At 48.0% G+C, this 12,147-nt stretch overlaps 1 protein-coding gene across 1 annotated transcript; it reads right to left on the reverse strand.

Moving 5' to 3' along the window:
- PIGT (phosphatidylinositol glycan anchor biosynthesis class T) lies at window positions 1-12,147 on the reverse strand. The gene is made up of 12 exons (XM_057703279.1): window positions 11,944-12,147; window positions 11,215-11,392; window positions 9,307-9,434; window positions 8,872-8,972; window positions 8,633-8,719; window positions 8,009-8,096; window positions 7,807-7,904; window positions 7,548-7,713; window positions 6,577-6,777; window positions 1,558-1,723; window positions 1,352-1,435; window positions 1-678 (listed from the first exon to the last, which is right to left on the reverse strand). The coding sequence occupies exons 1-12, from the start codon at window positions 12,128-12,130 to the stop codon at window positions 429-431; spliced, it is 1,734 nt and encodes a 577-aa protein (XP_057559262.1). The 5' UTR covers window positions 12,131-12,147; the 3' UTR covers window positions 1-428.

Here is a 12,147-nt window from a genome sequence, read left to right on the forward strand (position 1 = left end):
ACCAAGGAATTAGACACTTTTTATTCCACAACCAGTGAACTCCCCCTGCCACACAATGATACGAATTCCTCAGCACATCCTGTTACCCAGGCCAGCGCCATCCAATAGAACTTTCTGCAGTGATGGAAACATTTGTCCACGCTACCCAGTACAGGAGCCACTTATCACGTTTGGTTACCGAGCACCTGAAATGTGGCTAGTACGGCTGAGGAAATGCACTTTCAATTTAAATTAATTTCAATTCAAACACCATATCTGGCTCGTGGCTCCTGTCCTGATAGAGCAGCTCTGGGACCTCGCCCAATCCAGAGATCAGCTTGGTTCAAAAGCCACCTCAGGGGGAGGGCAAGTGGCAGAAAGAGCCTTGGGGGGTCCGTCACCACCCATCTCGGAGAGAAACAGCAGCCCAGCTGTGAGGAGGGCGCATCTCAGAGCGGGGGGACGCCGCGGGCACGCCGGATGAGGTTGGCCAGCCGCTTCGCCAGGCCGCCCTTCCTGGGCTCCTCGATCTGGAAGGTTCGGGTGAGGAGGTTGTAGAAGGAGCCATAGCACACGGCCACCACGGTGCACGTGAGGCAGATGACGTTGTAGGGCATGCTGAAGTCCGGCGTGGGCAGATTCACCAGCAGTGGCTCCGTGTAGAGCCGCACAAAGTAGCTGGAGTCAGAGACTGGAAAGCTGGGGGCAGGAGGGAGAGATGAGGCGGGACGGGTTGCTTCCCTACCATTTCACCACCCCCTCTTCAGGCCACACTGGGCCAGTCTCAGTGGTAAGGGTTTTCAAAGCTTTCTTAGCCTCAAAGCCTTTAAAGCTCAAGATAGAAATCTGATCAAAGGAGAGCTACAGTGTGCTGAGGGAGAGGAAAGGGACCCTGCCTTCACTTGGCTGCCTCTTCCTTAGCCTTCTGGTCTCAGCCTAAAAGCCACCTCCTCAAAGCAGCCTTCCTGGATTACCCACCAGATTACTCCCCAGTGACCCAAGACACTCTAGACCAGCAGCTCCCCTCTAGACTAAGCATAAGCAGGGCAGGGGCAATTCTGTTTTGTTTACTGCTGTACCCGCAGTGCTCTCTGAAGCACCTGGCACCTGATAAGTGCTCAATTAAATACTTCCTAAGAGAACTGATGAGTGAACACGGGCTGCACTTCTCACCTACTGATTCTCCTAGAAGCTGTCTGGGATCATTCCATAAAGACCGTACAAATATTACAGACCACTAGGATTTTCATTAGGACTCAGTAAATCTACTCATTACTTTGGAAGAAGCAACATCTAGGCCCCGCCCACCCTGCAGGAACCTGATCCTCTGTGCTGGTGCCACCCCGATGCCAGCGGCTGAGGTCACACTTACAGGGTGTTGAAGAGGGGACTCTCTTCCCAGTCCACGGGTTTGGCGGCCACCACGCTGGGCACAAGGGCGCTGAGGACAGATGGGCTACAGAGAAGCAGACAGGTATTCAATGAGCTGTGTTCCTCACACCTCCTCCACCAAGGGTAAGTGACATCCTGTTACACGGTGAGTCAGGAGGGCAGAGGGCAGCAGGTGGGGGAGCCCACCTGATATAGAAGCCGTGGTTGGGGTCTGGGGTGTACTCGGTCCACTTAAGCAGCGCCCGCTCAAACTGGATGGAGACCTTGGTGACCGAGCTGGCCGGCAGCTGAATCAGCATCTCCAGGAGGTGGGGCTGCATCCGGTCCTGGGCAGGCTGGTAGTGGATGTAACCTGGAGACGGGCAGAGGCCACCCACAGCTCTTTCCTGGGCTCAGACTACCTGCACCTCGCGTCCCCTACCTATCAAGGTCTTGGGGCCTAGATCGAGGTGCCCAGAAGGAGGGCTTTGGATCACAGAAGCCAGGCAGGCTCCCAGGAGGGAGGAGGATCACAGAAAAGGGAAAAGGTGTTTCCAGGGCAGCCGTCCCAGGACTTGTTCAACCTAATTCATCTCCACATCATGAAAACTGGGCCACCAGACATCAGGTGCCTCACGTGGTGCAACAGGGAGTCCACAGAACCACCTGGGAAGTTTTCTTGCCAAAAATATAAGACCGAAATCTAATCAAGTTTCTAAATGTAACCACTGATACTCAAGAATACACAAAGGATGGAGGAGCATGTTAAACACGGGCAAATCCAGAATGTAGAACATCCTATACGACAAATGACCCAGTTTTGCCAGCAAATAGATTTACAAAAACAAAACAAAACAAAACAAAACAAAACCTGGGAACTGTTTCACAGATTAAAAGAGACTTAAGAGTACCACACCAATAAAGACATGAATAACAGGGGAAATGGGGGTGAGGGGAAGTGTACACAGGAACCCTCTACTTTTTGCTCAACTTTTCTGTAAACCTAAAACTGCTCTAAAAAAATAGTCCTTTAATTTAAAAATGGGAAGGAGAGAAACTTAAGAGCATATCAAGCAAATGTAACATGAGGATGTTATTTTGGTCCAATTCAAACAAACCAATTATAATGTTATTTTCAAGACCACTGGGGAAACAGGAGTGACAATGATAGATTATATATTTGTATACTTTAGTATTTAAAGGTGAATTGATACATTGTTTAGGATTTAAGATACTTCAGCAGAAAAATAACCAAACCAAAAAATAATAATATTATTATTATCCACACTCCGGTTGTATTAAAACTCCTGTTGTCTGCACTGTCTTATCAGCACTTTCTGTTCAAGGCTACTGTCTCCCCAGTTGCTGCTGTGCCGGTGTGAACGTGTTACATCAGTTCACCTGTAACTGAGGTGTGAGCAAAAATGGATGCCCCACTTGTGATTTGCACAAAAGAAAAGCAGCGTGCAGTGATTTGTTTTTTGTGGTCTGAGGGTGTACCTGGTGCCATTATTTATCGAAGACTTTGTGTGCAGTATGGAGAAAGTGTTTTATCGTGAAGAAGTGTGTATGAATGCAGAGATGCTTATTGAAGAGCTGAAGCCTAAACTTCACATTAAATGCAGAGGACAGTGCTATTCAAGGGAGATGTTATCGTGCATGACAACGTACATCCTCACACTTCTGCCCACACTGTCAACACCGCAAAAACTTTGTTTTGAGGTGTTAAAGCATCCTCTATATAGTCCTGATCTTGCTCCATTGGACTTTCACCTGTTATCGCTTCTCGGCCTTTTGGCTAAGATCAAGTGGACTTTCACCTGTTTAGTCCCCTGAAAGCAGTCCTATGAGGACGAAGACTCACTTCTGATGAAGAAGTGAAGACAGCAGTGCATTTGTGGCTCGCAGCTCAGCCTAAAACATTTTTTAATGAGGGAATATGAAAACTTGTTGACAGATGGACAAAGTGTATTGAAAAGCAAGGAGATTATGTCGAGAAATGATGTATTTGTCTTTTCTAAAAGTTAATCAAAATAAATTCTACAGCCAGAGTGCGGATATTTTTTGACTCATCCTCATAAATAAAGGGGAGATGAAACAAAAATGATGGGAAGCTGTGGAACAGAACAGAGAACCCAGAAATGAGCCCACACTTATATGGGCAATTAATCTACGACAAAGGAGGCAAGAATATACAATGAGGAAAAGACAGTCCCTTCAATAAATGGTGTTGGTAAAACTAGACAGCTACATGCAAAAGAAACTGGACTACTTTCTCACACCATATACAAAAATAAACTCAAAATGGATTAAAGACTTAAATGTAAAACCTGAAACAATAAAACTTCTAGAAGAAAACATAGGCAGTATGCTCTTTGACTTAGCAATATTTTGGGGGTATGTCTCCTCGGGCAAGGAAAACAAAAGCAAAAATAAACAAATGGGGTTACATCAAACTAAAAAGCTTTTGCAGAGAAGGAAACAATCAGTAAAATGAAAAGACAGCCTATTGAATGGGGAAGGTATTTGCAAATGATATATCCAATAAGGGGTTAATATGCAAAATATACAAAGAACTCATACAACTCAACGTCAAAAAAAAAAAAAAAGATTAAAAAATGGGCAGAGGACCTGAATAGATATTTTTCCAAAGAAGACACACAGATGGCCAACAGGCACACCCAAAAAAGTTCAACATAACTAATCATTAGGGAAATGCAAGTCAAAACCACAATAAAATTATCACCTCACACCTGCCAGAATGGCCATCATCAAAAAGACAACAAATAACAAGTACTGGTGAGTATGTGGAGAAAAGGGAACCCTTGTAAATGTAAATTGGTGTGGCTACTATAGAAAACAGTAGAGAGAGTCCTCAAAAAATTAAAAAACAGTACAACCATACAATCCAGCAATTCCACTCCTGGGTATCTCTCCGAAGAAAACAAAAACATTAATTCAAAAAGATATATGTGCCCCAATGTTCACTGAAGCATTATTTACAATAGCCAAGATATGGAAACAACCTAAGTGTCCATCAATAGACGAATGGATAAAGAAGATGTGGTATATATAGACAATGGAATATTAACCATAAAAAGGAAACCTTGAGATTTGCAACAACATGGATGGACCTAGAGGTATTATGCTAAGTGAGATAAGTCAGACAAAGACAAACACTGCATGATATTACTTATATGTGGACTCTAAAAAATAAAAACAAATGAGTGAACATAACCAAACAGAAACAGTGTCATACATACAGAGAATAAACAGGTGGTTGCCAGAGGGGAGGGGGAGGGGAGGAGGAGAGAAATAGGTGAGGGAGAGTAAGAGGTACAAACTTTCAGCTGCAAAATAAATGAGTCACAGTTATGAAATGCAGTGTGGGGAATATAGTTAATAGCTATGTATTACCTATGTATGGTGACAGATGGTAACTAGACTTATCATAATCATCATTTTGAAATGTACAGAAACACTGAATCACTATGTTGTGTACCAGGAACTAACACAGTGGTATAGATCAATTACACCTTAAAAATCAACAAACGAGGGGACTTCCCTGGTGGTCCAGTGGCTAAGGCTCCGAGCTGCCAATGCAGGGGCCCAGGTTTGATCCCTGGTCAGGGAACTAGACCCCACATGCCACAACTAAAGATCCTGCATGCTGCGTGCTGCAACTAGAACCCGTCGCAGCCAAGTAAATAAATAAATAAATAAATATTTTTTAAAAATAAAGAACTCATAGAAAAAGAGATCAGATTTGTGGTTACTAGAGGTGAGGGGTGCGGGGAAAGGGGAACTTGGATGAAGGTAGTCAAAAGGTACAATCTTCCAGTTCTAAGACAAGAACTAGGCATGTAATGTACACCATGATAAATATAATAGACACTGTTGTACATTATGTATGAAAACTGTTGAGAGTAAATCCAAAGAGTTCTCATCACAAAGAAAAGAAATTTCTATTTCTCGGATGGTAGATGCCTTAGAGGACTGGGGCGGGGAGGGTGGGGGGGACTCGAGGGGGGGGGAGTCAAGGAAGGGAGGGAATACGGGGATATGTGTATAAAAACAGATGATTGAACCTGGTGTACCCCCAAAAAAATAAAATAAATAAATAAATAAATAAATAAATAAAAAAGAAATTTCTATTTCTTTAATTTTGTATCTACATGAGACAGTGGGTGTTCACTAAACTTACTGTGGTCATCATTTCCTGATGGATGTAAGTCAAATGAGGATACTGAACACCTGACCTTATAATGTGCTAAATGTCAATTATATCTCAATAAAACTGGAAGAAAAAAATTACAACAACAAACAAAAACTCGGCTATGAAGCTGAAGGCTGCTGAGGCTGCGTAACGGGTACGTGGGGGTTCATTACACTACTCCATTTGGGCATGTCTTTGAAATTTTCCAGAGCAAAAGCTAAAAAAATAGTAATGATAAATAAAACAGAAAAACCTACAAAATACACAGGTAGGATGTTCAAAGTAGAGATTTTGAAAGTGGTATGGATAGTGGGGCTGAAAAGAAGTAAAACTATCAACCACAGGCTTAAAAATATGGAAAACGACAGGGGGGTTGAAAGAAGATTGTAAGTCTAACTGTCTGGGATGTGCTATAGCCTCTTCTTCTGTATTACTAGTCTCCCTCCACTCCAAAGGAAAGCAAGTGCTTTTGTGCTATGCCTGGCATCTCACAGAAAGCCCTCAGTAAACAGAAACTCCTCCTTAGAAAAACAGTAGAAAATAAAAACAAATTTTAAAACTTGCACCTCTCTATCCTACCCAAGGAAGCAAAAACCATCTGCTCCAGCTCTGTTATCTTCTTTGTTTCCAACACTGTTCTTCTTGCTAACCCTTTCTCCACCTGAAAGAGTCTATGAATCATCAGAAAACAAAAATATGTGCCCCAAAGCACCAGGAAGGTGGAGGAAGCAGGGAAAAAGATAAGGAAACTCCTGCCCTGATCAAGTCCTATTAAGAGTCACCAGAACTGTGTGGTTTAACTATTTTGGCTTTATAAATACTTCCAGATCTGGCATTGGTGAGGTCACCCTTTCCATTTCTCAAACTATTCCTAACTCATGATGCCTGTGTAGACTGCCGAGGTCTTTCTGAAATTATCCTGAGAACTGAGGCTTTGGGGGACCTGGAGGGAGGTGGAGCGCGGCAGGGGGAGGGGAAGGTGGGAGTCTGGTTCGGGACTCGGTGCTCACTTGGTTTGTTCTCCTTGCCCTTGGAGGTGATGGTGAGGGTGTGCAGGTACAGCCGCAGGTACCAGGGCACAGTGTCCAGCAGCAGCACAGGGAAGGCCCAGTAGGGGTGTGTGTTGTACAGCAGCATGCTCAGCTCCCCGCTCTGCAGCCCATAGCCGCTCACATACCGCTGGGCATACAGGAAGGGCACGGGCGGGGCGTCTGCTCAGAGAAAAGTCAACAGTTAACTACTCCCTTCAAGAAAAAAAAGGGTCACTCACCACCTCCACTTCCTGGGCCAGGTTCAGAGTCTCAAAGCCAGGGAGGGGCTGTGCCATCAGAACTGGGAAACCTGCATTCTGGAATCATCCCTCTCTTCCCCAACCCACAGCAATGATAACAGAATTACTATTATTTACTAAGTACTTATTCAGACCGAGCTCTGCCTGTTCCAACCCAAACCAAGTATTCTCACAACATTCCGCACTTTTCCTTGGTAACACTGAACACAATTGAAATTAATTAATTGTTTGATGCCTGCTTCAATTATTAGATATGTTTCTCAAAAGCAGAGTATTTCTGTTTTCAAATTTGTTGGGACTTCCTTGGCGATCTGGTGGTTAAGATTCCGCACTCCCAATGCAGGGGGCGCGGGTTTGATCCCTGATCAGGGAACTAAGATCCCACATGCCACAGGACATGGCCTAAAAAGAAATTTTGTTGACTGAATGAAAGCATGAATGACCTCTGTTTTCCATTATCTCATGTGATCCGCTACTGTGCCCATTTTCAAGATGAGGCAGTAAGTTTAGGAACCTGCCAAAGTCAAAGAGCTTAGAAAGAGGTGGAGTTAAAACCAGGGTGTCGGACTCCAGAGATCTGGGTCTAAACACAAGCCTGTTATCTCCGTGAAGAGGCAGGACTGTGAGTCTTCCCCATGAGATGACATCTCTGTAGCCCGTGGTGGCTGCAGTTGCCCACCCCCCACCCACCATTCTCTGGGGGTCTCTTCCACTTGAGCTGGAGGTTGAGGCTGCGCGAGTTGTTGATCACGGCCGTGTCCAGCAGGTCATAGACGGCATAGGTCTTCCGGGTGCCGAGGATGACGTCCTGGTACGTGGTAAGAGGGGGCGGGTACACCTCCAATGTCTCATTGTCCTGGGGACACAACGGCAGGGTTGAGAAGCGAGCAGAGAGGCAGGCTGGCCTTGGGAGGAGGACAGTGATGTGTGTGGCTGGAGACCTTAGTACCTGGCTGTAGCTGGTGATGTCCACATAGACTCGGCTCTCCGAAGCCAGGGGACAGGGCTCTGTGAGGGTTCGGGAGAACATCCGGAAGAGGGACCAGTCTGAGGAGCAGAGAGGATTAAGCAGGGTGGGACTAGGTTTGCACCTCATAGATGGGGCGGGGCTGGTGATGGGTGGGTGGAGACAGGTGGCCAAGGCAGCTTACCTTTCTTCCCCTGCCCCGTGACGAAGGCATCAAATACAACAGAAAGGGTCTGCCTCAGCTCCCAGGAGATGCTGGTACAGCGTGCATTCTACCACAAGGGCCAGGTGGCAGCAGTGAGGATCTACCACTCCCCCAACCACACAGTCCCAGGGACTACTACGCAGATGCAATCCCTTGTCTACTCCGTATCTCCCCAACCATCAGTTTGCTACCATTCACTACTGAGCCCTTGACTGTGTGCCAGCAGCTTTATGTGCATCGGTGGGATGAACCATCGCCAACAACCAGAGGAACTGATACTACTATTATTCTCATTTGACAGATGAGAGAACCAGGGAAATAAAACGACTCACTCGAGGTGAAGTCAGCTGGTGAGCGGCTGGGCTAGCAGCTGCCCCCGCACGGCTGCAGCTCTGAGCCACTATGCTCCACGACAAAGACCGAGTGAACAATTGCCAGGCAACCACTCAGTGTCCCCGGTGCGTGGCCAAGGCCCTGGACCATCATTATCTCATCTCCCACTGACTACTGGCTCAGCCCTTGACAGACACTGGGCTGCGTGCTTTACCTGCACCTTCTCTCAGCACCCTGGATGGCCCCCACCACCTGTTTCCCCTGACTTACTCTGCAAACAGGGCGGATATGCACTGCCTGGGAGTGGTAGCTCGTGTGGAACAGGCGATCAGCCTTCAGCAGCACGGAGAGGCCTGCCTAGAGGAGGTGGGAAGACGAAAGGGCAGCGCCCCACACAGTAAGGCACCCAGGCATGCGGCCAAGATTATTCGTCAGGCAGGGAGGGGGCAGCTGCCGACTCCATCCACTCTCTGGGGCTCCCACCCGCCTTCAGGCCCCTCTGGCCTCACCTTGGAACTGCAGGGCAAGAGCTTCTTCCATGGGGTGAGGTTCTCAGTGCAGACAACCTCCCGCGGCAGCACCGCATAGCGCAGGAAGGAGTGATCTGTGCCTGAGGGAGACAGAAGGCTGTCTGGGGAGGACTTTGGGGCCTCCCCTCCTCAGGACCCACACATATTCTCTAGCACCACTGCTCTAACCATCTCGGCTGGTGGGGGTAGGGGGTGCACGAAGGGCGGGGGGCGGCAGGGGGAGGACGCCCTCCTCCCTTTGGGAGAAGGCGATGCAGAGACAGCAGAGTCTCGGGAAGCCTTCCTCTAGGGCCTGCACACCCAGGGGATTTATAACCTGGCCCTGCTGAGGAAGGAGGAAGCAGAGCAGAAAGGAGCCAAAGGCTTGGATAAGGGGTAACAGGAAGAAGGAAGGGGCCGCGAGGGCTGTCTCACCATTGGCCAGCCCCAGGGGTTTGAAGGAGGCAGTGGGCGTGACTGTGTTGGTGGAGTCGATGAAGTTGAGAGAGGCGCAGAAGATCCCTGAGAGGACGTTACTGAGCTCCTTCCAGGACTTATCCACGCTGATGGAGACACAAACCCGCTCACTGCCCCAGGGTTGCATCTGGTCCCTCCCTCAAAGCCTTAAGTTGACTGCCAAGCCATGACGCGGGCCAGCTCTGGAGCCAGAGCTGCCCTGGCTCGGTCTGCTTCCTGGGTCTCCCCAATCAGCCCCTTCTTCCTCACTCTCCTCTGGCCACCCCTGCATCCCCACAGGCCTCTGCTTAGGTGGTTCCTCCTCCCGCCTGGTAACGCCCTCCTGACTCCTCTCTGCTCCCCTTCAGGGAGGTTCCCTCCTCCAGGAAGCCTTCCTGCCCTGCTCAACCACAGTCTCCTCCTGGGCTGCTGCAGTGACCATCTGAGCCTCTCACCAGGGCCCTCCTAGGAAATGGCTGGGTGCCAGCAGCATCTCGTCCTAAGCATCTTTTCTCCTCAACTAGGCTCTGAGCAACTTGAGGACAGGGAGCAAGTCTGGGTCACCCACATACATCCTATAACGCTATGCAAAATGTCCCACACCCCAGAGGCTCAGCTCACTGATCCACCCTGAGATGTGCTTAGCTGGGCAAAATGACATACTTCCCTGTGAATACCCCAGGTGAGTCCTGGTTCTATCCTCAGTGTGCGAAGTCTTACATCTACAGAGGCTCACTGAACAAGGGAAAACAAACATTCTAGGATCCCACAGAAACATCAAATTAAATTAGGTGTTTTTTCTTAGAGAAATACCCAAACAGATTTCCTCTTTATACTAATAACAGAATAAAAGTAGAATTCTGAACATTGCCTCCATATTATAGGCAATTATGAGGGGAGACAGCGACAGCAGAGCAGTTGGGATAAAAGGCAAAGAAGCCAGAGTTCAGGCAAGAGAGGAAGCCTTGGCCAGTGTGGGGGCTTGCTCCTCATCTGACATCACCTTAGAGCCATCCTGGGGGTTTTCAATAGTCCTCAGTTCAGAGCTTTCCAATTGCTCCAATTCTTAGGCCTCAAATAAAGACTGCAAACTGGAAGCCTGAAAGCTCTACCCAAATCATGGCCATGTTTCATTTGACGTGCATGACATTAACCCACATCACATTTCTTAAATTTTTTAATAACTTGCTGAAATTTAAACTTGCCAATTTTCATATTAAAATCCAGACCTCTGGTAATTCTTAAAAAATGTGAATATCTGATGACTGTAGGCCTCTGTTCCCACGTGGCAACAATCCATAGGGGCTGAGTGGCAGCTGTCCTCCCAAGCTCTCCAGCTTGCCACAGTCCCCAACATTCCCTATTATGACCCTAAGTTTTTTTTTTAATCATACACATGCTACTGATTTCCCATAGTGCGATTAAGAGGATACTGTGATGCAACCGCAGTAAATAAAGCAATCTTTCTAATACAGAGATCTGGCATCTTACAGGCCAGTTCTAGCCCACATATATTTTGTTTGGCTCTTGTGGCATTTGATGATGATGATGACGATGATGATGATGATGATGATGATGGGAGTGAATGTCTTTTAAAAGGCTACCCAGTTTGCCATGGCTTTCTACTGCCTTACATCCAAGTAAGCTTCAGATATTTGTTATCTGCCTCTGTAGATATATGCATATGCTACCTCAGGACAGGAAGTATTAGGGGAACGAAGTATATTCAGCAAAGTAAAGAATGCCACTAAGTCATCATATTTCTTACTTTCAACCCCAGGTTTACCCCCATGGAACTGCTGCCCCCAAGGGCAGTGGCAGGATGACAACACCTGCCCTGCCACGTTCCCGCCACGGCCTGCCACAGGCCTCAAGGTGGGCACTCACTTGGTGACGGTGTCTTGGAACCAGACCCACAGCTCTGCGCCTGATGGGGCCTGCAAGAAGGGTGTCCCCCAGTATCGAGTCCTCCAGAAGCCTTGGGTTAACGACAGGTGCAGCTCTCGTAGAGAATACTTGGAGATCAACTGCCCCAGGGCTTTGGGGAAGAGCCTATAATGAGATACTGGAGAAGGGGGAGCGGGTGAGTGATGATCCTAGAGGGAGCGTTCTCAGCCACCCCAAAGAAACAATACACCCCAGCTCTGGGGTCAAAGGATTCTACACTCCAGAGCAGACTCAGTTACTTACTAGCGATGTGATGCTGGACAGGTGCCTTACCTCTCTATACCTCCAATTTCTTCCTTGTAACTGTTCACAGAACTTAACACCGTGCCCAGCACCTAGCATAAATGGTAATCGTCAACAACACCATCATCAGTGTTGTCAACAGAGGGTTCTAACTAAAGGTTTAGAGTGTCAAGCTGCAGCTGCGAAGAGACCACTGGACTAGAAGTCAGGAAGCGACACGGCCTCTCTCCGGGCCTCAGTTTCTACACTGGTACAATAAGATTCTTCAAAAATTATCCCATCCTTCTGCAAAGGCATCTTTGTCGGGCCCCAAGCCCAGGGACCAGAACCTCATGCAGGGATCAGTCCTCGCCCCCAAGGCTAGTCTCCACACCACTCCCAGCAGGCGCCACAGATATCTTTCTCCCGTCAGTCTCCTCTTCTCACCTTCTTCCCGCTGCAGATCCGAATCCCAGCGCGTGCGGAACTGGAATGTGGCGGCTACGTCCCCAGAAGGCAGCGGAGTGATGACGAGCTCCTCCCGCAGGCTGTCGCGTTGGGACTCTGCCTGGCCCCAGACGCCCGGCCCCAGAAGCAGCAGCACCAGCAGAAAAAGCGGCACAGCCGCCGCCATGCCTGCGGCTGTTTCCG

This window comes from Hippopotamus amphibius, chromosome 12, assembly GCF_030028045.1.
Source record: "Hippopotamus amphibius kiboko isolate mHipAmp2 chromosome 12, mHipAmp2.hap2, whole genome shotgun sequence".
NCBI lineage: Eukaryota > Metazoa > Chordata > Mammalia > Artiodactyla > Hippopotamidae > Hippopotamus > Hippopotamus amphibius.